At 41.1% G+C, this 27,914-nt stretch overlaps 2 protein-coding genes across 2 annotated transcripts; both read right to left on the bottom strand.

Annotated features, from left to right (window-relative positions):
• Nucleotides 1-1,973: 1,973 nt before the first annotated feature.
• LOC306782147 (sulfotransferase 2B1-like) lies at nucleotides 1,974-10,833 on the bottom strand. Its single transcript, XM_079275347.1, has 6 exons — nucleotides 10,639-10,833; nucleotides 6,416-6,624; nucleotides 5,717-5,843; nucleotides 5,441-5,535; nucleotides 4,623-4,803; nucleotides 1,974-4,406 (listed from the first exon to the last, which is right to left on the bottom strand). Exons 1-6 carry the CDS (start codon nucleotides 10,775-10,777, stop codon nucleotides 4,291-4,293), a joined length of 867 nt encoding a protein of 288 aa, XP_079131473.1. The 5' UTR covers nucleotides 10,778-10,833; the 3' UTR covers nucleotides 1,974-4,290.
• Nucleotides 10,834-15,113: 4,280 nt separating this feature from the next.
• On the bottom strand, nucleotides 15,114-24,141 carry LOC306782836 (sulfotransferase 2B1-like). The gene is made up of 6 exons (XM_079276312.1): nucleotides 23,980-24,141; nucleotides 20,858-21,066; nucleotides 19,856-19,982; nucleotides 19,580-19,674; nucleotides 18,761-18,941; nucleotides 15,114-18,526 (listed from the first exon to the last, which is right to left on the bottom strand). The coding sequence occupies exons 1-6, from the start codon at nucleotides 24,116-24,118 to the stop codon at nucleotides 18,411-18,413; spliced, it is 867 nt and encodes a 288-aa protein (XP_079132438.1). The 5' UTR covers nucleotides 24,119-24,141; the 3' UTR covers nucleotides 15,114-18,410.
• Nucleotides 24,142-27,914: the final 3,773 nt, after the last annotated feature.

Raw genomic sequence — 27,914 nt, 5'->3', positions numbered from 1 at the left:
GTCATGAGTGAATGTATTTGTATTTTGTGAGGGATTTTCTACCACAAGTGAACAGAAACAGTGATGTGTGGCTGCCATCTATTGGTTGAATCCGATCTGTTTAAAAGTAACTAAGTGATCTGCTGCAACATTTGTTTGACTTTACCGTCAGTGGAATTATTACCCTATTTTTTTATATTTCACATTTCATAATTACTTTTTATCAATCCTGCCAACTTTCCAAATGTGTGGGTGTTTCTGTGTCTTATATCCATGTGGAAGTCTGAAAAACAATGTCTCACGTGGAGACACGTTTGAACATCGATCTTCAGGTATTTTTCTTTTTTTTTGCAAAAGACAAGACAGAAACCCTGAACCAATCGTACAGTTTTTACATTATGAATGGTCATAATTGTAGTATTGATGAACATGAAAGAGCTTCAAGATAAACACACACAAACACAAGCCTGATACTATGATAACAAGGCTCGTCTGATGCTTTTATCTTTCACTGAATGTAAAAGGACTTTGTAATGTATAATCTTGACTAGAGCGTGGCGATACGGACTTTGTTATGCAGGGTAATGAGAGCAGTATGCGGCTAATAGCATGTACTGGCACATGGCTAGTACGTTTCCGGCCGTTTCTAGCAGAGACACTTCTTGGCCGTTTCTGAATGATGCAATGCGTCTGGTGGAATATTTCACACAAAATATTGATTTGAAAATGATTTTATTGCAAAAGTGAAGACTTGTTGACAGTTAGCGGGATCATGGCCAAGACATATTAAGGTGAACCCCACATGAAGTTATTTTAAAAGACAAATGGCTTGCTCTGTTCGATTTTATATATCGGTAATAGTGATTTTAGATTTTAGACATGATCTCCTGGCGTGAAATAAACTTATTTTTTACTTTCTTCATATATAGATATCAAATTGATGATAAAATATACAAGAAAATAAAAGTTTGTAGACTAAAAAAGAACCAAACCAAATGTAATTTGAGATACTGTGAGCAAGAAGACATTGGAAATCGTTCCTGTAATTAAAGCTGCATTTTCAGAGATTTTAGTAAGACTTGCTTTTCCCAGCAGGCTTATGATTATTACTTAAAAGTCTTTTGCACATCCATTGGGTAGAACAATTCTCATACAATACACGTTCAAATGAAAATCTACAATAATCTAAACATTAAATGATGCAAAAGTTAAAATATAGAAATAACATAGAATTTATATAAAATATAATAAAATAGATAGTATATGAACATAGTATCTATTAAAGAATATTATTACATAGGAGTGATGTTGGGTGCGTGATTAATGAGGTTCAGTAAAGTTAGTTCTGTAGTTTCTAGTGTAAGTTTAACTGGATGGCCACCGCTCCACCAGTCTGTTAGTAGTAAGGTGCTCGTAGTATCACAAAGTCCAAACTGATGAAGGACATGTCATATTCAGATCTATGTGTAGAATGCATTTGAGCTTTCGGTCTAACAGACCTACATTAGAGCATGCAGGATTCAACTGGACAGGCAGGAAAAACAACCAATCCCATTCCAATCATTGTATGCAACACACTTGTGCAACTCCCTGGTGGTAGAAGCTCCACCACCTGGGAACTGCAGCCTTTGGCCCAATCCCTAAGGCCTTAAACCCTGAAACCTGAATACAGATGGAAGCTACACTGGCACAACACAGAAAAAGGGGTGGAGCACAGTTCATATAGAAACAACACTTACTATCAGGAAGGCACATTATAGCAGTATCATACAATTTCACCACATATTAAATGGGCTTTTAGAGGGATCAGGCTTGAGCCACTGTTAATCAGATATCTCCAGATCTTTAAGAAAAAACAAACCTCTAAAAACAAAAATAGAACAAAGGGCTGGGCCCTAAAAGACACAAGATTCCCCAACGGCTGAGCATTAGGAATTTTACCTCTCCGGTTTTGCATGCCGAAGTAAGGCAAGGCAAGGCAAGGCAAGGCAAGGCAAGGCAAGGCAAGTTTATTTGTATAGCACATTTCAACAACAAGGTAATTCAAAGTGCTTCACATAAAACCATTAAAAGCATCAAAACACAAGGCAAAAGAAAATGAGATTTCAAAAACAATTAAAAAACAGTGTAAGAAATAAAATGCAGTCGTAAAATGCAGAAATGCAGGAAATTGATTAATATATTAATTGAACGTGGTTCAATTAAAGGCAGCAGCAAACAGAAAGGTCTTCAATCTTGATTTAAATGAGCTGAGGGTCTCAGTAGACCTGCAGCTTTCTGGGACTTTGTTCCAGATATGTGGAGCAGAAAAACTGAACGCTGCTTCTCCATGTTTAGTTCTGACTCTGGGAACAGAAAGTAGACCGGTCCCAGACGACCTGAGGGGTCGGGATGGTTCATAAGGTAGTAGCAGATCAGAGATGTATTTTGGCCCTAAACCATTCAGTGCTTTGTAAACCAACAGCAGGATTTTAAAGTCAATTCTTTGTTGGACAGGAAGCCAGTGCAAAGACCTCAGAACTGGAGTGATGTGGTCCACCCTCCTGGTCTTAGTGAGGACTCGAGCTGCAGCGTTCTGAATCAGCTGCAGCTTTCTGACGGACTTTTTACAGAGACCTGTAAACACACCGTTACAGTAGTCCAGTCTGCTGAAGATAAATGCGTGGACAAGTTTTTCCAAATCCTGTTGAGACATAAGTCCTCTAATCCTTGATATATTCTTCAGGTGATAGTAGGCTGATTTTGTAATTGTCTTGATATGGCTGTTCAGGTTGAGGTCTGAATCCATAACTACACCTAGATTTCTGGCTTGGTTTGTGGGTTTTAACATCAGTGACTGAAGCTGAGCGGTGATTGTCAATTGTTCGTCCTTGGTAAGAAAAACAATTACTTCTGTTTTATCTTTGTTTAATTGAAGAAAATTCTGGCACATCCAGTTGTTGATTTGTTCAATGCAGTTATCCAGCCCTTGTATGGGATTATAGTCCCCTGGTGACATAGTGATGTAGATTTGTGTGTCGTCTGCATAATTATGATAACACACTTTGTTGTTTTCCATAATCTGAGCTAGTGGAAGCATGTAGATGTTGAACAGAAGAGGCCCCAGTATTGAACCTTGGGGAACACCACATGTCATTTTAGTCAGCTCTGATGTGTAATCAGCTACAGACACAAAGTATTCTCGGCCCTTCAAGTAGGATTCAAACCAGTTAAGTGCTGTGCCAGAGAGTCCCACCCAGATGTTTAGTCTTTCTAGGAGTATGGCATGGTCGACCGTGTCGAATGCAGCACTGAGATCTAGTAACACTAAGACTGAACTTCTGCCATTGGCTATGTTCAAGTGGATGTCGTTGAAGACCTTAACAAGAGCAGTTTCAGTGCTGTGGTGCTGTCGAAAGCCTGACTGGAAAACATCAAAGCAGTTATTTACGGCCAAGAAGTCGGTCAGCTGTTGGAAAACCGCTTTTTCAATTATTTTACTTAAAAATGGGAGGTTTGATATTGGCCTATAATTTTTCATCATTGCGGAGTCTAAACTAACCTTCTTTAGGAGTGGTTTAATAACTGCAGTTTTTAGGGCTTGTGGGAAGACACCTGAGAGAAGGGATGTGTTTACAATTTGTAAAAGATCAGTGCTCATGCAGTTTGAAATATTTTTGAAAAAGTGTGTTGGTAGAATATCCAAGCAGCAGGAGGATGACTTCAGATGTTGTATGATGTCTTCTAGGCTTCTAAGGTTGATTGAATGAAATTGTGTCATGATATTTGAATGGATGTCAGATCGGGACAACACATATCCTGTGGTTTATGTAGAGGCACTGACTGCTTGTCTAATTTTCTGAATTGTCAGTAAAAAAGGTGGCAAATTGATTGCATGCCCAGGTGGATTGGAGTTCAGCAGCTACCGACACTGGAGGGTTTGTTAGCCTGTCGACGGAAGCAAATAAGGCGCGTGTATTGTTCTTGTTTTTGGTTATGATGTCAGAGAAGAATGACTGCCTTGCATTTCTAAGTTCCAAATTATAATTGCGAAGTCTCTCTTTATAGATGTCACAGTGAACAAGTAAGACAATTGTGGTTTGTATTCATTCAATCAAGCTCTACAGCAGTGGGTGTGTACATAGATCTGCACTCTAATGAGTTCACTTTTCTAGTCTTAATCATGTTTAGTGTTTTTTAAATCAATAAAGGGCTTTTTGTCATATGCGTAACATTAAAACCAAATTTAGTTGTAGTTAGCACCATTGTCCTACTTGCCTTGATTAATATTTCTACAGCTCTTTCCCTCTCTGTCTCTGCTATGGCTGATGATCAATCCAGGATCCACGGCAGAGAGAAGCTCTCGCCCTCCAGCTCTTTGCGAATGACCGATGTCAATCTGGCCAGTTGCTCTGGGCTGAAATGGTTTTTCCAGTCTCCCGCAACACCTAATACAAACACACACACACACACACACACACACACACACACACACACACACACACACACACAGACCAAGACAGTCACGTGAACGCAGTGAATCCCTGATGTGAAAGAAAATCAACAAAAAATGCAGTCAGACAGTTTTTGCTGAGACTGGAAATCCACTAACATATCCGATTTAATCTCACTCCTTACTCCTAATAATCCAATCTGAGCCTCACCTTTTCTCAGGAATGGAGATATGTCGGAGTTCATGTATTTCTTAGGGACCAGGCTGAAGTTGGACATGTTGTTGTTCTTCATGCTCCTGAAGGAGCAATGTTCTGCTATCTTCTGAATGGCTTCTTCACTCAGTTTACGGCCCAGGAAGTCTGAAATACGCCTGATAGCTGCAGGGAGGTCCTAAAAGAGCGGCACATTTATGTAAAAGCAACGGGTGTTTGCTTTCATCTTATAATGCACAGTCTCTAATGAAGAATCTTCTGCATGATCTCTACAATGAGGGCTCGTTGTGAAGCCCCCGATGATGATGAAGTTTGACTGGTCATATTTAAGAAGCATCTCATTGCTGTAGCTTTAATTATGCTTCGTCTACACGGGAGGCTTTTAAGCAGGTTTTTTTCCAGTCGTCAACAATCATTTAGATTTGAATCAATATTGTTATCGACACCGGCCGCGGAAGTTTATTTTCCTCTGTTGTCCGTGCATAACTACAGAAATAAAAATGCGGGAGACCTACACTATATGCTGTGCCTGAACGCCTCCTGTGTAGACACAGACTGATGCAGCTGTGTTACAGATGTGCTCCTTTCACTGCTCAGTGTCTCGACATTTTGTTGAACTTCTTTCTATGAAGCCACTGAAACAATGCGATGTGTGTCTTATAACAGTGAACAGTGTAACAGTAGTGTGTTACTGTGCAAAAGAGGCTGCCTTCCATCAGTCAAAATACGAGTAACAATTGTAATGCAATTGCAATATAGCTTAAATATAAACATACAGGTTTTTTTTTATTATATGTTGATTATATTCAGTTTACCTGAACCATTTCTTCATATGTGATGTACATTATTCTGTGTCCCAGATCTGCGCCTCTCCAGCTCTTCACGTGGTCCGTCCATTTTCCAAACATCACTGCAGACAATAGGGCACAGTGCGTAAACACACTGCTCTACTTTAGTGGACACGACAGACAAAGAGGACTTTCAACAGCTAAAATCTGTCCACGTGGTAATACACCAGAATGCTTAACCACTCTGCTGGAATTCAAACATTTATCAAATTAAACTCTTCTATGTGTTATGAGACCTCTGACCTTTGCCCTTCAGGAATTTCTCCATGAATTCATCAAATGTTCCTGGAGGTTCGAGGAATTCGGCCATCTTATGGAAGTAGTATGAAGACACCACGACGTCCTTAGGGTTCCTCATGACATAGATCACCTACGGCAAAGACACGAGAGACTAATTCAATAACACAACAGGTGTTATTTGTATTAACCCTGTTTCTCAGTGTAGAAATATGCTAACGGTATTTACAGGCATTAAACGTGTACGTATTATGTGTGTGTGCTCATTTGCAATAGTGTTGCGTGTGTCATAGAGCAAAGGTTTGAATCTCCGGGTGAGGCACTCACTCGCTTCCCGTACAAAGAAGACGCTCTGACACACAGGTGGTTTAAACTATATTGTTTTTAAATCTCCTTTTCTTTTGCCTTATGTTTTGATGCTTTTAATGGTTTTATGTGAAGCACTTTGAATCACCTTGTTGTTGAAATGTGCTATACAAATAAACTTGCCTTATACTTATAGATCGTCTACCGTCTTCTGTTCATCGAATGTAATTCCAATCAAAACGATCTGCGCGGGGTCCTTCTGAAGGTGTAGTCTTTTGGAGTCAGATTATACGGTGGGCTTTTTGCCCGAGGGTAAATCCCCAACATCAGGTACAACGATGCACAGATTGCATCGAAGAGATCACACAGGAATGTCACACAAAGCCTCCACCCTCTTACCTTGGATTTGGAGGAGTGGAAGGAGGGGGGCATGAGGTGGTAAGGAAAATGTGTGACCAGCCCCCGCGGAGACTTCAACTTATCCACAACCAATGCTAATCTTTTCTCCTCCAGCCAGGGGACCCTGTCCCAGTTCGGAACGGTTTGGATCGGCGTCAGGTCCCCCCCATTCAGAACCAGCGGGAGGATCTCCTGCATCCAGGCAGTACCTGGAAAAAACAATTAAACAGCAGATTAAACATAACAAGAATGCTGCAAGTACTTTGTGGTGGCGGGGCGTGTTCAGGCTCAGCTGCAGAGGGGACAGAGTGGGGGAGTGGTTCAGGGAACGGTGCCGGGAAGAGGCTTAATTAGGCGCAGCTGAAATCCATCTTGAATGGTACTTGTGCTCCGAGGACCCAAGAGTTTGTTCCACACTTACTTCTACTAGAAGTGAAATACACCAATATGCTGATGAAAGCAACAATACATGGTCAAAAATCAGGACACCTCCCACTTGAGCCCTGTTTTTTTTAGCAGATAGTAGTTGAAATTTTGGCAAATTGGAATAATTTAAAGTATGCCGAATTAGCAATTAGCAGTTACTATTGTATACATGGATGTACAGACAACTATCAATTACATTGATACTGGAGAAAGTTCTGTGGTCGCAAGGAGTGTCCTTACTCTTACTGTGATTTCGAAACAGATTTATGGATATTTATTCGTGATGGACATTGATGACCTCCTCCTAAAGCCTTGGTCCCTGTGAGCCTGAATGGGAATAAGGAGGTATGGCAAGTAAATCAATGAATGAGCAAAAGAGCACATTCCTTTCTAAGCACACTAAACTATGTGCATGTCTTACCCTAATAACAAGCACACAATCTCAACCACGGTTAAAATTCTTCAAAAAAATCTTCAAGCCAATAGGAAACAATGTCAGCATGGCTCACCAATGACTTTCACGTGCAAGCAAGACATATTATGGTTAAATAAAACCACATGGCGGAGCTTAAATCAATTTGGTTGTGTAGTGACTGCCTTCATTCACTCTCACCACCGTTCACACATGCTGGGAAATGATTGGTTTGGAACGAAGGGTCCGAGTTGACACTGTGTGACCATTTCTTATGTGCTGTGTCAGCCAGAATCCTGTGAAAGTGCAACAGTTTGGCTGCAGTGGTGTCCTGCTAATGTCTCTGTGAAGCAATAACTTTGATAAAATATGAACCTATAATTTAATAGATAACACACTTTGCTTTACATAAAAATGAATCATTACATGCAATGAGGCAAACAGATTGTACATTTGAGGGAGACAGACTATTGAATCTGTATCATTTTCTGTATACGTTTGTGATTTGGGTTAAGTCACAACAAACACTGGTGTCTTCCACAGAGAGATTTTGGGCATACTCTAAGCTCTCCATGGAGTGCCCCCAGAGACCATGACAATGCAGCAGTAACGGATGTACAGATGGACATAAAACTGCTCAGATCAAGGACTTCAAGCAGATTCAGCAGGAGACTCTGGTAGCCTACACGTTGCTCCCAAGTGTCTCGCTGGCAAGGCCCTTTTCTTCTTGTGCATCATTAAAGGCAACTCTGAATTGAAAGTCGTATCCTAAATCATGTGCTGGTCCTTCAGAGGACTTGAAGACCAGGTTTAAAGATTTACTAAGCGTTATGTCATTTGTAAGGTGTAAACTTGCTGCAGTATATTTAGGACCAGTCGACTGAGAAGATTAAAACCCCACTGACTCAAGAGGGAGAATACCACAGAGACGTACTGTGGGGGTGTCCCAGACTAAAGATGCACATAGTTGAATCTGATTGGTCAAGTCTTGCCTAAAGTTTTTTCTCAATGATCCATATTCTCATTTGAGACATTGGCTTCCGGTTACACCAAACAAACCCCAATTAAACATTTTGTCGTCTTGACTTGGCAAAATAATTTATTTTATAATAGATGTTTCATACAAGACAATATAGAATAAACATTCAAAGATCCTTTACCATTATAAAATGAGCATTTTAATGACAAAGTGCAAAACAACATCCATGCAAAAGTAAAATATAATGTTTAACAATTGGATCAAATATAAATAACAAATAATAAGATAATCTTTTGGCTAAACAATTTCACAATGTTGGCAAATCAAATTAAAGCCTGCCTAATAGATTAATTAATACATTTTTTCATAAATTAACAAAACAAATAAAACAAAAGTCAGAATAGATCGCAGGATGCATAACAAATAGTTATTACACTGCAGAGACCTAACAGGCTCCAAGCACAGCAGTGGGCTTGTAGGCTGAACGATTTCACAATTTTCAAAAAACTAATTAAACCCAAATAAAAGGATTTAAAATCACCTCTGGCTACCTGATCAAACAAAAACAGACCTGTGTGTGCTTGATTCTTTTGCGCTCCTTGTTTTGAGCACAATAAAACCTGCTTCAGAGAACGGCACACAGGTGGACGGGGATGCTCTGGACAGCTTTGGGTATTTCTCCTCAATGTTTTTTCACCATTGCAGCAGTACACATTGGGGCTGTTGCTGCACTTGATGAGCTGTCGTCAATGTAAGAAATTTGAGCAAAAAACTGTAGTTTGTAGATATAATAAAAGTGTTTAATAATTCATAATTAATAATTAATAATTAGTCATAATCATAAGGGTTTTGGGAATGCATAATTAAAATAAACATAAAGTGATGTAGGATTAGTAGCTAATAAGACATGAAGCTTCTGCCAAGTTGCAGAAGTGTAGTTTATATACTGAAGGATTATCATAGAAGGGAGTAAGTCATAACTGACAGGATTTGAATGTGTTAGCTACTCAGGGAGAGAGAGATGTGGAGATAGGCGTTTACAGAAGTGCGTAGGGAAATTGGCCAATAGCAATTTAGATAGACGGAAGGGGAGGAGTCACGAACAAATATGTGGGAGGTTTGATTTTCAAGTCTTTTTCTCTCTCGCGTGATGGCTCTCAGACGACGGACGTGTTTTTATACCTGAGGAGCGGAGTTGAGTTTTTTGCAAATGGGGTTTTATTGATTTAATATTTCGTAGGAGTATGTACTCCAATGTTTAACTGTAATCCTACTTGCATCAGTGGAATTAAATTCCTTATAATTGTAAACCAGTCTTGGTAGATTTCTTATTGGAGCGTGTCGACTGCACAAAGCAGCCGGACACAAGTGCTCCGGCCTTCTCTCTGTGGGGTGTGAGGTCTTAGCCTCCACATCAATCAGATACTGCAGGAACATCTGGAGAGAGAAAAATATATATATCTTATAAGCCCAGCCAAGATGCTGCTCTGATGGTCTCGCTAATTTGGATGGTGCCACCCACTCTACAGAACATTTGACTTTGAGTGTAACTTGTGTTAGAAATTTGAGCATAGAACTGTGTGTTTAGTAGCTATAATAAAAGTGTTCAATGATTCACATTTAAGAATTCATAATTAGTCATAATCATAAGGGTTTTGGAAATGCATAATTAAGAAATAGTGTACTTCACTGTAAATAATTTGATTGCATCAGTGGGATTAAATTCCTTTTAATTGTAAACCAGTCTTGGTAGATTTCTTATTGCAGCGTGTCGACTGTACAAAGCAGCCGGACACGTGCTCTGGCCTCCTCGCTGTGGAACAGACTCAAACTTCCACACTTGTGTTAAATGTTAAATTATGTATCCGGTTATCATAACGTGTGTAAGTTCAACCGGCTGACCTGCAACACAAACAGGAAAACAACGTAATAATGGCAGAACTTACAGCTTGCGGGTCTGAAGTTGGGTCACAGACATTTGGTATCGATCCATTCTTGAGCTTCAGTTTTAAAGTGCGTTGACCCTCATCGAAAAAGAGTTTTCCAGTCGTTGTGAGGACATTTCAGTCAAAAATAAAGTTACACTACTGGGTCCTCACATCATCAGATGATGGGAATACATGAAGACTTCTCTTTCGGAACTTTAGAGTCATAGCTCATTGAAGAGAACATGTACAAGCATTCCACACTGTGAACTAACCCTTTCTAGCAGAGGTATCAATACATAACACAACTATTCTGCAACTCTGTTACGTCTAACTCACAGTGTCATCAGCAGAGCGATCAATGACACCCTGTCAGAGAAACTGCACCACAAATGACAGAAGTATGCACACATGTTACTCTAAACGTCAAGTTGCCCTGTGAAGCTGGCGGTGAGCCTGAACGTTTCACAGAAACACTGACCTGATTTCGGGTACACGACAACCGTGACGTCCTCGTCTTGAAACGTGAACTCCTGCGCGAACTTCAAGCTCTCTACGGAGTGAGTCTCTTTAGGAAGCATAAGCCCGCGATGCAGCAGATACATTTTTTCAGAAGACATCGTGTTGCGAGCAATAACACAGAGCTACTGAAAGCTGCAACGCGCAGATCAAACACGGAGAGAGGCGGCTCTGCAGCTGCTGCGTTCAAGTACGTGGGGGAAAAATCGTAACTGACACATAATCGCACATGGAAAGATCATACAAAATACAAAAACTTCATGACCCCACGATCTTCGGCTTCCAAACTCCTCCCATGTGTATTTCTTATCATTGATTTGTGTTACTCTTACTTCAAGTATAAATTATTTAACAGAGCACAAATGCTTTAAAGTGCTGCCGCATCGCTCAGATATCTAGACAATTAAAGCGTCTGTTTCGTAATTATACCTGAGAAAAAAACAACTACATATAGTAACCATTTCTTCTTCCTTTTTTTTGCTGTTTTAAGCCCACTGTTTGTTCTTTTATATGACACTTTTTAGACTGCCATCTTGGCAAGGAGTCCCTCAAAAAAGACATTTTGAATCTCAATGGGAAATATTCCTGGAAAAATAAAGGTTGAATCAAATAAAAATAAAAAATAAATCTTGTCTGTGTCTAAAACAGCTAAATAGCTCTGAGTCAGTTGACGTGAGTGCAAACAGGGAGAACCAGTGGTTCACCAGAGAAAAACTTGTGTGTTCGATCTAAAGGACAGAGAGACACATTATCTGGACTGATGTCACACAGACGTACAAGATATTTCATAAACAAATTGAATTAAGGACAAAGCAATAGTAAAGCAATATTATTATTATTATCATTATTAAAACAACATTCATATTGTAGTAAAAGTGAATGTTCTGGAGCATTAATTTGTCAATAATCACAAAAAATAAGGAGAGCACTTCTGCATAATATAAGTCCTTCAACACTGTGTGTCGGGATATCTAAATAGTTGAATTATTATGAAGAAACACAGATGTACTTTATACAACAAGAAAGCATACAAGGGTGATGGTGCATCAGTGTTGTTAATGACTTTCTTGTATCATACTGTTGGGAACGTAAAGGAGCGTGTTTGGGTTATCAGCATTTAAGAAACTGAATTCTTGACATCAATAGAATTATTGATGTAAGTAACAATTATTAATGATTATTAATAACAACGGGGCACCACCCTGCGAACAGGGACCAATAACCAAACGATAAAACTAAGTCTCATAATTAGTGGTCACTCGTAATGTCAATAGTCGGGTGCGACTACACATTCAGTGACAGTGAAGGGTTAAGTTCGTACACAAGGCTACTACATACAGTTTCATTACACATATATATATGCACAAGTAATCACAGACGACTGCTCCTTAAAGTATAACAGAGTTTATTAAATCAAAATAATAAATGATCAAATCAATTAATATTGCAACCAACAAACGTTATCATACAATTTTATATGCCTAATACCTAAAGAATGAATAAAATGGATGAGGGTGTATGTCTGTGTGTGTGTGTGTGTGTGTGTGTGTGTGTATGTGTGTGTGTAAAGGAGAGTATTTAAGCTACCGCTAAAGACTACAAAGATGGCGGCGTCGAGTGACGCGGGCCAAAAGGGGAGGGGCATTAAGATACTACGGCTAAACTACCACCAGATGGCGGAGTCGAGTGACTCGGACAAAATGGCGGCGAGACTGCTGTATGTAATCACGTGTGCCGATGCACACATGTGTTGTGAGGCGATCGTTTGAACGGGGTTTCCCCAGGGGCAGAGATAGGAGCTGTGTGTGCGTGTTACGTGAGAGGAGGAAGAAAAGGAAAATGGTTGGCGTGGCTCTGGAGCAAACGCAGGTCCGATCTGTACTCGCTGCAGGGAGGACAGTTAACTTCGGATGAGACGGCGTGTCTGCATGTCTTACCGGGAATCATCGGTCACGAGAGGAGGGAGGCTTCGTCGGGCTCCTCTGTGCCGGTTTGTGCACAAAAAAAGGGGGGGGGAAGCAAAAAGCGGAAAACGGATCGCGGAAGCGGATTCGTCTCACGGGCTGAGGGGGCCTTTACTCAGAATAGAACACTGTCGTTTCATCCAGCGAAATGGCTTGTGACCTGTCAGGGTTTGAGGAGGGGAGAAGGCCGTTGCTTCCTCGTGGCCTGCGTGGCCAGCGTCGTGCTGGCGGGGAAAGCTGGATCTTCTGTGGCCTGGACGGGGGTCCGAGCGAAGAGAGCATTGTGTGCTCCCTGTTCGACGGAGGTCGAAGGGAAAAAGCAATGAGGTGTGATCTGCAGGCAGTTTTGTTGGACAGTGGTTGAACCACAGGGGTCCTGGGGTCTCTTGGCCCTCGGCCAATGAGATTTCAGCGGTGCATTCAGGTGACTTCAGGAACCATAGTTTTTTTTGGGGGGGGGGGAATTCACACCCTAGTGTGAAATTCCTTCAGAGGAGGTTTGCTCTCATCAAACTACAAATCAGGATGAAACCTTTGCTTGAAAAAGGAAAGGCCTGATTCTCTTTGTCCACAGCACATGTTGAAGTCATATGGTCAGACCCCAACAATACAAAAAGGAGGAGCATGTTTAGATGTGTCGCTGTATGTTGTCACTGGTCCCATCTGCAGATGTCTACATCAGGCTATAGGACCCTGGGGAGGGCTGAGGGCTGTATATATATATGACAAGTACATCAAGCATGGGAGATTTAGCTATGCAAATGTTCCAGAAACATCATGGATAAAATAGTCATCTTAGGGGACTGCAGGTTTAATAAAAAAAATGTAATTAAAAGATTTATGGCTCATTTTCAGCTTCAAATGTAAGTCAGCAGTCAGTTATCGTAGCCGAGCTTAAAGACGGGGATACGGGGAAACTGCTAGCCTTGCTCTGTCACTGACACTACTAAACACGTTATATCTTGTCTGTTTCGTCCGTACAAAGGTGTTAAAGGGAATTCCCCATTTTAGGAAGGATAAATGTGTCGAACAACTGGCTGGGAGCAGTTGCGGGGCAACTAGCGGAGAATCTGGAAGTTATACTGCTCCTGGCCAAGAAATACTCCAGAACATACCTGTACCATTGCACTTTCTGTATAGATTATGCAAGATGTCATACTAAATTTTGAGATGATAAAGCTGTTGTTACTTTTGGACAAAGCCAGGCCAGGCAAACTGATTCCAGTTCCAGTCCTGAGTCTTTGTGCTAAAATAATCTAAGCTAGCTAAGCAGCTGCTGGCTTTAGCTTCGTATTTGCTGCACAGACAACCATCTCATTGAACTCTCTGCTCAACGTTAATAAGCATTTTCCCCAAAACGTCAAAGTAGTCCTTTTACCGAGGGGAAGAACATACAAAAACAGATGATGTTTCAAGCACTTAACCCTGGACAATTAACTAACCAAGGAGTCCTGCCAGTTTGGAGCTGACTTTCACGCAGCTGGTTTGGTTATTGGAACTGGCAACCTCCTTTGTTCACTTGCATGTCCTTTTTTTAAATTCAATGGTTAGGCTGATTGATAAAAAAAAAAGGTTACAGGTACATTGCTTGGATCCCTCTCCATGTGGCAGAAGACCGCAGAGTGAATTTCATAACCGTTGGACCTAAGCAGCCTATTCCAAACAATGCAACTGATCAAAAATGTTTGTCCGTCCTTGACTGAGGCTTCATCGGATAAATGTGAGCATTTAAGAAGACTTGGCTGACTGAGTGTTACAGACTTTACAAAGATTACAGGATCTTCTGAGGAGTTATTGGCTTTCTTGTGCGAGTGTGTATGTCTACAGTGCGTTGATGACAAGAGGGCTTCAAAGCAGGCCAGCATCCTGTGGGCAGCCCAGGGCAGGACCAGTGGGCACAAGGCGGCGGCGAGGTGGGTGTCCTGGAGCAGGCACCACACCGTCTGCCTCAACAGATACACTGAAACACACACACACACCCTGCCCAAGGCACAAAAGGCCACCATGTAATTGAGGTAGTGTCAGAACTCAGGGGAGGGAGAGATGGATAGATGGGAGGGACACACAAACACACACTCAGAGCGATTCTACAGTATTAACCAATTCGGTGCTAAAATTAGGGACAAACACAATGACTGAGTAGCATGCATTAAGTTCATGTAATTAATGATATACTACATCACTGGGGCAGTAGTGTCGGCAGTAGAGCTCCTGATTGCGATTGATGAGATGTGAAAACAAATGTTTTCTGACGACGCATGGACATGGAATTTGTAACAAATGTGAGAGTTGCAGTGTGTATAAATTCATATATCTTATAGAGAAATTTGTTAAGTTGAGTAAATGTATTTTAGAGAATTTTACTGGACCGGTTTTTAAATAAAATAACTGGATAGAGCTGAAGGTATAAGTAGATAAAATCACACAAAGTATTTAAGTCAGCAGGAATTAGAAGTTCAGAAATGAATTAGGGTGGTCAAACTGAGTAAAAGTTTTTATCAGTATTCAAACATTGTAATATCAATTTATTGTCAATGTCAATGACAAATTTGACATCTACTTAATGCAGGTTACAAGGAGCACAACTATCAAGATTGGGAGATGCAATCATTTACAAATGTGCCAGTGTCCGGCCTCATAATAATTCCACAGCGTAAGGAATACCTGGAAGGCTGTTTAGCTGATCCTTTAATATTGTCTTCTTGAAGGGTTTCAGATCTCCAACAAGACAGTTTAAAATTGAAATGTGTCAATAAAAACATCAACAGCCTAAGTTTCTAACAGCAGCACCACTAAACAGAATATCAGATTCCTGAGAATGAACACAGACTCTATCAATAAAGTTTTACTGTCATTATGACTTGTGTGTGTGTGTCTATGAATCTGTCAGCCCACGTCTTTGTCCCGATATGGTCATGAGTGAATGTATTTGTATTTTGTGAGGGATTTGCTACCACAAGTGAACAGAAACAGTGATGTGTGGCTGCCATCTATTGGTTGAATCCGATCTGTTTAAAAGTAACTAAGTGATCTGCTGCAACATTTGTTTGACTTTACCGTCAGTGAAATTATTACCCTATTTTTTTATATTTCACATATTTTGCATTCGATCTTCAGGTATTTTTCTTTTTTTTTGCAAAAGACAAGACAGAAACCCTGAACCAATCGTACAGTTTTTACATTATGAATGGTCATAATTGTAGTATTGATGAACATGAAAGAGCTTCAAGATAAACACACACAAACACAAGCCTGATACTATGATAACAAGGCTCGTCTGATGCTTTTATCTTTCACTGAATGTAAAAGGACTTTGTAATATATAATCTAGACTAGAGCGTGGCGATACGGACTTTGTTATGCAGGGCAATGAGAGCAGTATGCGGCTAATAGCATGTACTGGCACATGGCTAGTACGTTTCCGGCCGTTTCTAGCAGAGACACTTCTTGGCCGTTTCTGAATGATGCAATGCGTCTGGTGGAATATTTCACACAAAATATTGATTTGAAAATGATTTTATTGCAAAAGTGAAGACTTGTTGACAGTTAGCGGGATCATGGCCAAGACATATTAAGGTGAACCCCACATGAAGTTATTTTAAAAGACAAATGGCTTGCTCTGTTCGATTTCATACACCGGTAATAGTGATTTTAGATTTTAGACATGATCTCCTGGCGTGAAATAAACTTATTTTTTACTTTCTTCACATATAGATATCAAGTTGATGATAAAATATACAAGAAAATAAAAGTTTGTAGACTAAAAAAAGAACCAAACCAAATGTAATTTGAGATAATGTGAGCAAGAAGACATTGGAAATCGTTCCTGTAATTAAAGCTGCATTTTCAGAGATTTTAGTAAGACTTGCTTTTCCCAGCAGGCTTATGATTATTACTTAAAAGTCTTTTGCACATCCATTGGGTAGAACAATTCTCTGTAAATTCTTTGTTGGACAGGAAGCCAGTGCAAAGACCTCAGAACTGGAGTGATGTGGTCCACCCTCCTGGTCTTAGTGAGGACTCGAGCTGCAGCGTTCTGAATCAGCTGCAGCTTTCTGACGGATTTTTTACAGAGACCTGTAAACACACCGTTACAGTAGTCCAGTCTGCTGAAGATAAATGCATGGACAAGTTTTTCCAAATCCTGTTGAGACATAAGTCCTCTAATCCTTGATATATTCTTCAGGTGATAGTAGGCTGATTTTGTAATTGTCTTGATATGGCTGTTCAGGTTGAGGTCTGAATCCATAACTACACCTAGATTTCTGGTTTGGTTTGTGGGTTTTAACATCAGTGACTGAAGCTGAGCGGTGATTTTCAATTGTTCGTCCTTGGTACCAAAAACAATTACTTCTGTTTTATCTTTGTTTAATTGAAGAAGATTCTGGCACATCCAGTTGTTGATTTGTTCAATGCAGTTATCCAGCCCTTGTATGGGATTATAGTCCCCTGGTGACATAGTTATGTAGATTTGTGTGTCGTCTGCATAATTATGATAACACACTTTGTTGTTTTCCATAATCTGAGCTAGTGGAAGCATGTAGATGTTGAACAGAAGAGGCCCCAGTATTGAACCTTGGGGAACACCACATGTCATTTTAGTCAGCTCTGATGTGTAATCAGCTACAGACACAAAGTATTCTCGGCCCTTCAAGTAGGATTCAAACCAGTTAAGTGCTGTGCCAGAGTCCCACCCAGATTTTTAGTCTTTCTAGGAGTATGGCATGGTCGACCGTGTCGAATGCAGCACTGAGATCTAGTAACACTAAGACTGAACTTCTGCCATTGTCTATGTTCAAGTGGATGTCGTTGAAGACCTTAACAAGAGCAGTTTCAGTGCTGTGGTGCTGTCGAAAGCCTGACTGGAAAACATCAAAGCAGTTATTTACGGCCAAGAAGTCGGTCAGCTGTTGGAAAACCGCTTTTTCAATTATTTTACTTAAAAATGGGAGGTTTGATATTGGCCTATAATTTTTCATCGTTGCGGAGTCTAAACTAACCTTCTTTAGGAGTGGTTTAATAACTGCAGTTTTTAGGGCTTGTGGGAAGACACCTGAGAGAAGGGATGTGTTTACAATTTGTAAAAGATCAGTGCTCATGCAGTTTGAAATATTTTTGAAAAAGTGTGTTGGTAGAATATCCAAGCAGCAGGAGGATGACTTCAGATGTTGTATGATGTCTTCTAGGCTTCTAAGGTTGATTGAATGAAATTGTGTCATGATATTTGAATGGATGTCAGATCGGGACAACACATATCCTGTGGTTTATGTAGAGGCACTGACTGCTTGTCTAATTTTCTGAATTGTCAGTAAAAAAGGTGGCAAATTGATTGCATGCCCAGGTGGATTGGAGTTCAGCAGCTACCGACACTGGAGGGTTTGTTAGCCTGTCGACGGAAGCAAATAAGGCGCGTGTATTGTTCTTGTTTTTGGTTATGATGTCAGAGAAGAATGACTGCCTTGCATTTCTAAGTTCCAAATTATAATTGCGAAGTCTCTCTTTATAGATGTCACAGTGAACAAGTAAGACAATTGTGGTTTGTATTCATTCAATCAAGCTCTACAGCAGTGGGTGTGTACATAGATCTGCACTCTAATGAGTTCACTTTTCTAGTCTTAATCATGTTTAGTGTTTTTTAAATCAATAAAGGGCTTTTTGTCATATGCGTAACATTAAAACCAAATTTTGTTGCAGTTAGCACCATTGTCCTACTTGCCTTGATTAATATTTCTACAGCTCTTTCCCTCTCTGTCTCTGCTATGGCTGATGATCAATCCAGGCTCCACGGCAGAGAGAAGCTCTCGCCCTCCAGCTCTTTGCGAATGACCGATGTCAATCTGGCCAGTTGCTCTGGGCTGAAATGGTTTTTCCAGTCTCCCGCAACACCTAATACAAACACACACACACACACACACACACACACACACACACACACACACACACACACACACACACACACACACACACAGACCAAGACAGTCACGTGAACGCAGTGAATCCCTGATGTGAAAGAAAATCAACAAAAAATGCAGTCAGACAGTTTTTGCTGAGACTGGAAATCCACTAACATATCCGATTTAATCTCACTCCTTACTCCTAATAATCCAATCTGAGCCTCACCTTTTCTCAGGAATGGAGATATGTCGGAGTTCATGTATTTCTTAGGGACCAGGCTGAAGTTGGACATGTTGTTGTTCTTCATGCTCCTGAAGGAGCAATGTTCTGCTATCTTCTGAATGGCTTCTTCACTCAGTTTACGGCCCAGGAAGTCTGAAATACGCCTGATAGCTGCAGGGAGGTCCTAAAAGAGCGGCACATTTATGTAAAAGCAACGGGTGTTTGCTTTCATCTTATAATGCACAGTCTCTAATGAAGAATCTTCTGCATGATCTCTACAATGAGGGCTCGTTGTGAAGCCCCCGATGATGATGAAGTTTGACTGGTCATATTTAAGAAGCATCTCATTGCTGTAGCTTTAATTATGCTTCGTCTACACGGGAGGCTTTTAAGCAGGTTTTTCTCCAGTCGTCAACAATCATTTAGATTTGAATCAATATTGTTATCGACACCGGCCGCGGAAGTTTATTTTCCTCTGTTGTCCGTGCATAACTACAGAAATAAAAATGCGGGAGACCTACACTATATGCTGTGCCTGAACGCCTCCTGTGTAGACACAGACTGATGCAGCTGTGTTACAGATGTGCTCCTTTCACTGCTCACTGTCTCGACATTTTGTTGAACTTCTTTCTATGAAGCCACTGAAACAATGCGATGTGTGTCTTATAACAGTGAACAGTGTAACAGTAGTGTGTTACTGTGCAAAAGAGGCCGCCTTCCATCAGTCAAAATACGAGTAACAATTGTAATGCAATTGCAATATAGCTTAAATATAAACATACAGGGTTTTTTTTTATTATATGTTGATTATATTCAGTTTACCTGAACCATTTCTTCATATGTGATGTACATTATTCTGTGTCCCAGATCTGCGCCTCTCCAGCTCTTCACGTGGTCCGTCCATTTTCCAAACATCACTGCAGACAATAGGGCACAGTGCGTAAACACACTGCTCTACTTTAGTGGACACGACAGACAAAGAGGACTTTCAACAGCTAAAATCTGTCCACGTGGTAATACACCAGAATGCTTAACCACTCTGCTGGAATTCAAACATTTATCAAATTAAACTCTTCTATGTGTTATGAGACCTCTGACCTTTGCCCTTCAGGAATTTCTCTATGAATTCATCAAATGTTCCTGGAGGTTCGAGGAATTCGGCCATCTTATGGAAGTAGTATGAAGACACCACGACGTCCTTAGGGTTCCTCATGACATAGATCACCTACGGCAAAGACACGAGAGACTAATTCAACAACACAACAGGTGTTATTTGTATTAACCCTGTTTCTCAGTGTAGAAATATGCTAACGGTATTTACAGGCATTAAATGTATAAGTATTATGTGTGTGCTCATTTACAATAGTGTTGCGTGTGTCATAGAGCAAAGGTTTGAATCTCCGGGTGAGGCACTCACGCGCTTCCCGTACAAAGAAGACGCTCTGACACACAGGTGGTTTAAACTATATTGTTTTTAAATCTCCTTTTCTTTTGCCTTATGTTTTGATGCTTTTAATGGTTTTATGTGAAGCACTTTGAATTACCTTGTTGTTGAAATGTGCTATACAAATAAACTTGCCTTGCCTTAAACTCGTAACTAGATGTGTTGTGAAGCGGGTTAGGCTGTGAGATATTGTGTAGCAACCTGTAGGAACAGCACCTTCGCTATCCCTGAGAACGACTGGACTCCCACACACAGTGTGTGAAGATAACGGGTCCCTGTGCAGGACAAGGTCAACTCCTCATGAGAATGAATAAAGAAACGGGGAAATGATAGAACGGGGCTCACAAAACACTGTTGCTAGGGATACTTAATCAATTCTTGTGTTTTGTGAAACCATAGATCTATGTTGTTTATGCTTTGATGCTTGACTTATTAAATTGTTAATACTTATAGATCGTCTACCGTCTTCTGTTCATCGAATGTAATTCCAATCAAAACGATCTGCGCGGGGTCCTTCTGAAGGTGTAGTCTTTTGGAGTCAGATTATATGGTGGGCTTTTTGCCCGAGGGTAAATCCTCAACATCAGGTACAACGATGCACAGATTGCATCGAAGAGATCACACAGGAATGTCACACAAAGCCTCCACCCTCTTACCTTGGATTTGGAGGAGTGGAAGGAGGGGGGCATGAGGTGGTAAGGAAAATGTGTGACCAGCCCCCGCGGAGACTTCAACTTATCCACAACCAATGCTAATCTTTTCTCCTCCAGCCAGGGGACCCTGTCCCAGTTCGGAACGGTTTGGATCGGCGTCAGGTCCCCCCCATTCAGAACCAGCGGGAGGATCTCCTGCATCCAGGCAGTACCTGGAAAAAACAATTAAACAGCAGATTAAACATAACAAGAATGCTGCAAGTACTTTGTGGTGGCGGGGCGTGTTCAGGCTCAGCTGCAGAGGGGACAGAGTGGGGGAGTGGTTCAGGGAACGGTGCCGGGAAGAGGCTTAATTAGGCGCAGCTGAAATCCATCTTGAATGGTACTTGTGCTCCGAGGACCCAAGAGTTTGTTCCACACTTACTTCTACTAGAAGTGAAATACACCAATATGCTGATGAAAGCAACAATACATGGTCAAAAATCAGGACACCTCCCACTTGAGCCCTGTTTTTTTAGCAGATAGTAGTTGAAAGTTTGGCAAATTGGCATAATTTAAAGTATGCCGAATTAGCAATTAGCAGTTACTGTTTGCATTGTATACATGGATGTACAGACAACTATCAATTACATTGATACTGGAGAAAGTTCTGTGGTTGCAAGGAGTGTCCTTACTCTTACTGTGATTTCGAAACAGATTTATGGATATTTATTCGTGATGGACATTGATGACCTCCTCCTAAAGCCTTGGTCCCTGTGAGCCTGAATGGGAATAAGGAGGTATGGCAAGTAAATCAATGAATGAGCAAAAGAGCACATTCCTTTCTAAGCACACTAAACTATGTGCATGTCTTACCCTAATAACAAGCACACAATCTCAACCACGGTTAAAATTCTTCAAAAAAATCTTCAAGCCAATAGGAAACAATGTCAGCATGGCTCACCAATGACTTTCACGTGCAAGCAAGACATATTATGGTTAAATAAAACCACATGGCGGAGCTTAAATCAATTTGGTTGTGTAGTGACTGCCTTCATTCACTCTCACCACCGTTCACACATGCTGGGAAATGATTGGTTTGGAACGAAGGGTCCGAGTTGACACTGTGTGACCATTTCTTATGTGCTGTGTCAGCCAAAATCCTGTGAAAGTGCAACAGTTTGGCTGCAGTGGTGTCCTGCTAATGTCTCTGTGAAGCAATAACTTTGATAAAATATTAACCTATAATTTAATAGATAACACACTTTGCTTTACATAAAAATGAATCATTACATGCAATGAGGCAAACAGATTGTACATTTGAGGGAGACAGACTATTGAATCTGTATCATTTTCTGTATATGTTTGTGATTTGGGTTAAGTCACAACAAACACTGGTGTCTTCCACAGAGAGATTTTGGGCATACTCTAAGCTCTCCATGGAGTGCCCCCAGAGACCATGACAATGCAGCAGGAACGGATGTACAGATGGACATAAAACTGCTCAGATCAAGGTAGTTAGTAGATATAATAAAAGTGTTTAATAATTAATAATTCATAATTCATAATTAGTCATAATCATAAGGGTTTTGGGAATGCATAATTAAGATAAACATAAAGTGATGTAGGATTAGTAGCTAATAAGACATGAAGCTTCTGCCAAGTTGCAGAAGTGTAGCTTATGTACTGAAGGATTATCATAGAAGGGAGTAAGTCATAACTGACAGGATTTGAATGTGTTAGCTGCTCAGGGAGAGAGAGATGTGTAGATAGGCGTTTACAGAAGTGCGTAGGGAAATTGGCCAATAGCAATTTAGATAGACGGAAGGGGAGGAGTCGCGAACGAATATGTGGGAGGTTTGATTTTCAAGTCTTTTTCTCTCTCGCGTGATGGCTCTCAGACGACGGACGTGTTTTTATACCTGAGGAGCGGAGTTGAGTTTTTTGCAAATGGGGTTTTATTGATTTAATATTTAATAGGAGTATGTACTCCAATGTTTAACTGTAATCGTACTTGCATCAGTGGAATTAAATTCCTTATAATTGTAAACCAGTCTTGGTAGATTTCTTATTGGAGCGTGTCGACTGCACAAAGCAGCCGGACACACGCGCTCCGGCCTTCTCTCTGTGGGGTGTGAGGTCTTAGCCTCCACATCAATCAGATACTGCAGGAACATCTGGAGAGAGAAAAATATATAGATTTTATGAGCCCAGCCAAGATGCTGCTCTGATGGTCTCGCTAATTTGGATGGTGCCACCCACTCTACAGAACATTTGACTTTGAGTGTAACTTGTGTTAGAAATTTGAGCATAGAACTGTGTGTTTAGTAGCTATAATAAAAGTGTTCAATGATTCACATTTAAGAATTCATAATTAGTCATAATCATAAGGGTTTTGGAAATGCATAATTAAGAAATAGTGTACTTCACTGTAAATAATGTGCTTGCATCAGTGGGATTAAATTCCTTTTAATTGTAAACCAGTCTTGGTAGATTTCTTATTGCAGCGTGTCGACTGTACAAAGCAGCCGGACACGTGCTCTGGCCTCCTCGCTGTGGAACAGACTCAAACTTCCACACTTGTGTTAAATGTTAAATTATGTATCCGGTTATCATAACGTGTGTAAGTTCAACCGGCTGACCTGCAACACAAACAGTAAAACAACGTAATAATGGCAAAACTTACAGCTTGCGGGTCTGAAGTTGGGTCACAGACATTTGGTATCGATCCATTCTTGAGCTTCAGTTTTAAAGTGCGTTGGCCCTCATCGAAAAAGAGTTTTCCAGTCGTTGTGAGGACATTTCAGTCAAAAATAAAGTTACACTACTGGGTCCTCACATCATCAGATTTTGGGAATACATGAAGACTTCTCTTTCGGAACTTTAGAGTCATAGCTCATTGAAGAGAACATGTAGAAGCATTCCACACTGTGAACTAACCCTTTCTAGCAGAGGTATCAATACATAACACAACTATTCTGCAACTCTGTTACGTCTAACTCACAGTGTCATCAGCAGAGCGATCAATGACACCCTGTCAGAGAAACTGCACCACAAATGACAGAAGTATGCACACATGTTACTCTAAACGTCAAGTTGCCCTGTGAAGCTGGCGGTGAGCCTGAACGTTTCACAGAAACACTGACCTGATTTCGGGTACACGACAACCGTGACGTCCTCGTCTTGAAACGTGAACTCCTGCGCGAACTTCAAGCTCTCTACGGAGTGAGTCTCTTTAGGAAGCATAAGCCCGCGATGCAGCAGATACATTTTTTCAGAAGACATCGTGTTGCGAGCAATAACACAGAGCCACTGAAAGCTGCAAAGCGCAGATCAAACACGGAGAGAGGCGGCTCTGCAGCTGCTGCGTTCAGGTACGTGGGGGAAAAATCGTAACTGACACATAATCGCACATGGAAAGATCATACAAAATACAAAAACTGCATGACCCCACGATCTTCGGCTTCCAAACTCCTCCCATGTGTATTTCTTATCATCGATTTGTGTTACTCTTACTTCAAGTATAAATTATTTAACAGAGCACAAATGCTTTAAAGTGCTGCCGCATCGCTCAGATATCTAGACAATTAAAGCGTCCGTTTCGTAATTATACCTGAGAAAAAAACAACTACATATAGTAACCATTTCTTCTTCCTTTTTTTTTGCTGTTTTAAGCCCACTGTTTGTTCTTTTATATGACATTTTTTAGACTGCCATCTTGGCAAGGAGTCCTTCAAAAAAGAAATTTTGAATCTCAATTGGAAATATTCCTGGAAAAATAAAGGTTGAATCAAATAAAAATAAAAACTAAATATTGTCTGTGTCTAAAACAGCTAAATAGCTCTGAGTCAGTTGACGTGAGTGCAAACAGGGAGAACCAGTTTTGTGAATAATCACAAAAAATAAGGAGAGCACTTCTGCATAATATAAGTCCTTCAACACTGTGTGTCGGGATATCTAAATAGTTGAATTATTATGAAGAAACACAGATGTACTTTATACAACAAGAAAGCATACAAGGGTGATGGTGCATCAGTGTTGTTAATGACTTTCTTGTATCATACTGTTGGGAACGTAAAGGAGCGTGTTTGGGTTATCAGCATTTAAGAAACTGAATCCTTGACATCAATAGAATTATTAATGTATGTAACAATTATTAATGAGTATTAATAACAACGGGGCACCACCCTGCGAACAGGGACCAATAACCAAACGATAAAACTAAGTCTCATAATTAGTGGTCACTCGTAATGTCAATAGTCGGGTGCGACTACACATTCAGTGACAGTGAAGGGTTAAGTTCGTACACAAGGCTACTACATACAGTTTCATTACACATATATATATGCACAAGTAATCACAGACGACTGCTCCTTAAAGTATAACAGAGTTTATTAAATCAAAATAATAAATGATCAAATCAATTAATATTGCAACCAACAAACGTTATCATACAATTTTATATGCCTAATACCTAAAGAATGAATAAAATGGATGAGGGTGTATGTCTGTGTGTGTGTGTGTGTGTGTGTGTGTGTGTGTGTGTGTGTGTGTGTGTGTGTGTGTGTGTGTGTGTGTGTGTGTGTGTGTGTGTGTGTGTGTGTGTGTGTGTAAAGGAGAGTATTTAAGCTACCGCTAAAGACTACAAAGATGGCGGCGTCGAGTGACGCGGGCCAAAAGGGGAGGGGCATTAAAATACTACGGTTAAACTACCACCAGATGGCGGAGTCGAGTGACTCGGACAAAATGGCGGCGAGACTGCTGTATGTAATCACGTGTGCCGATGCACACATGTGTTGTGAGGCGATCGTTTGAACGGGGTTTCCCCAGGGGCAGAGATAGGAGCTGTGTGTGCGTGTTACGTGAGAGGAGGAAGAAAAGGAAAAAGGTGGGGGTCATGAATCAAACTTCTGCGTGCGGTCCGCGTTGTAGTGAGAATGGGGATCGCCGGCCGTATCGTACACAAAGTGCCGTTGTCGGTAGAAGTCGGTAGCAGTTATGTACGATAGCCGAGATTCCACACTTCACTCACAGAGCTGATTTAATGAGGAGAGAATACCACACGAAGTGTAATAAAGCAAATGAAAATAAATCAAAATAAATCCCAAGCAAACAGTCATAGCAGTTAATACACAATGCAACGGAGCTTCTCTGGTCCGTACCGATTGCGTAAATACCTCCGTATAATGCGACAGTGTCTTAACACAAACAGAATACGGGAATGCACCATAGCGCGGGTCTTATGATCCAAGAGGAGTTGCGCAATACCTCGATATCACGCGACCGTAACTTACACAAAAACACGGGAATATCAACATATAAATGAATGACCTGAATTAAATTTACGTTAATTTAAGCTAAGCTATGCCCAGATACCATGAACCTTACTTGTCGATGCTTCGTTGCAACGTTGAAGTGTTCGTGGGGAAGTTGTCCTTTTTCCTCGTCAGGATGGGGGGTCTTACAACGCGGCTCTGCCGGCGCTGTTTCGGTCCGTTGGCGTGGCTCTGGAGCAAACGCAGGTCCGATCTGTACTCGCTGCAGGGAGGACAGTTAACTTCGGATGAGACGGCGTGTCTGCGCGTCTTACAGGGAATCATCGGTCACGAGAGGAGCGAGGCTTCGTCGGGCTCCTCTGTGCCGGTTTGTGCACAAAAAAAGGGGGGAAAGCAAAAAGCGGAAAACGGATCGCGGAAGCGGATTCGTCTCGCGGGCTGAGGGGGCCTTTACTCAGAATAGAACACTGTCGTTTCGTCCAGCGAAATGGCTTGTGACCTGTCAGGGTTTGAGGAGGGGAGAAGGCTGTTGCTTCCTCGTGGCCTGCGTGGCCAGCGTCGCGCTGGCGGGGAAAGCTGGATCTTCTGTGGCCTGGACGGGGGTCCGAGCGAAGAGAGCGTTGTGTGCTCCCTGTTCGACGGAGGTCGAAGGGAAAAAGCAATGAGGTATGATCTGCAGGCAGTTTTGTTGGACAGTGGTTGAACCACAGGGGTCCTGGGGTCTCTTGGCCCTCGGCCAATGAGATTTCAGCGGTGCATTCAGGTGACTTCAGGAACCATAGTTTTTTTTGGGGGGGGGAAATTCACACCCTAGTGTGAAATTCCTTCAGAGGAGGTTTGCTCTCATCAAACTACAAATCAGGATGAAACCTTTGCTTGAAAAGGAAAGGCCTGATTCTCTTTGTCCACAGCACATGTTGAAGTCATATGGTCAGACCCCAACAATACAAAAAGGAGGAGCATGTTTAGATGTGTCGCTGTATGTTGTCACTGGTCCCATCTGCAGATGTCTACATCAGGCTATAGGACCCTGGGGAGGGCTGAGGGCTGTATATATATATGACAAGTACATCAAGCATGGGAGATTTAGCTATGCAAATGTTCCAGAAACATCATGGATAAAATAGTCATCTTAGGGGACTGCAGGTTTAATAAAAAAAATGTAATTAAAAGAGTTATGGCTCATTTTCAGCTTCAAATGTAAGTCAGCAGTCAGTTATCTTAGCCGAGCTTAAATACGGGGATACGGGGAAACTGCTAGCCTTGCTCTGTCACTGACACTACTAAACACGTTATATCTTGTCTGTTTCGTCCGTACAAAGGTGTTAAAGGGAATTCCCCATTTTAGGAAGGATAAATGTATCGAACAACTGGCTGGGAGCAGTTGCGGGGCAACTAGCGGAGAATCTGGAAGTTATACTGCTCCTGGCCAAGAAATACTCCAGAACATACCTGTACCATTGCACTTTCTGTATAGATTATGCAAGATGTTATACAAAATTTTGAGATGATAAAGATGTTGCTTTTGGACAAAGCCAGGCCAGGCAAACTGATTCCAGTTCCAGTCCTGAGTCTTTGTGCTAAAAATAATCTAAGCTAGCTAAGCAGCTGCTGGCTTTAGCTTCGTATTTGCTGCACAGACAACCATCTCATTGAACTCTCTGCTCAACGTTAATAAGCATTTTCCCTAAAACGTCAAAGTAGTCCTTTTACCGAGGGGAAGAACATACAAAAACAGATGATGTTTCAAGCACTTAACCCTGGACAATTAACTAACCAAGGAGTCCTGCCAGCTTGGAGCTGAC

This window comes from Melanostigma gelatinosum (genome assembly GCF_949748355.1).
Source record: "Melanostigma gelatinosum genome assembly, chromosome: 9".
NCBI classification, from domain to species: domain Eukaryota; kingdom Metazoa; phylum Chordata; class Actinopteri; order Perciformes; family Zoarcidae; genus Melanostigma; species Melanostigma gelatinosum.
The sequence above is the reverse complement of the archived record's forward strand: the minus strand, read 5'-3'. Positions and strand labels throughout refer to the sequence as shown.

Coding starts and splice junctions, on each gene's coding strand:
- LOC306782147 (XM_079275347.1), bottom strand. CDS start 10,777: ATGTCTTCTGAAAAAATGTATCTGCTGCATCGCGGGCTTATGCTTCCT. Junction 6,625..10,638: donor TGTCGTGTACCCGAAATCAG/GTCAGTGTTTCT, acceptor TGTTTTTTCCAG/GTACTGCCTGGATGCAGGAG. Junction 4,804..5,440: donor CATATGAAGAAATGGTTCAG/GTAAACTGAATA, acceptor CCGCTCTTTTAG/GACCTCCCTGCAGCTATCAG.
- LOC306782836 (XM_079276312.1), bottom strand. CDS start 24,118: ATGTCTTCTGAAAAAATGTATCTGCTGCATCGCGGGCTTATGCTTCCT. Junction 18,942..19,579: donor CATATGAAGAAATGGTTCAG/GTAAACTGAATA, acceptor CCGCTCTTTTAG/GACCTCCCTGCAGCTATCAG. Junction 18,527..18,760: donor ATCTCCATTCCTGAGAAAAG/GTGAGGCTCAGA, acceptor TGTTTGTATTAG/GTGTTGCGGGAGACTGGAAA.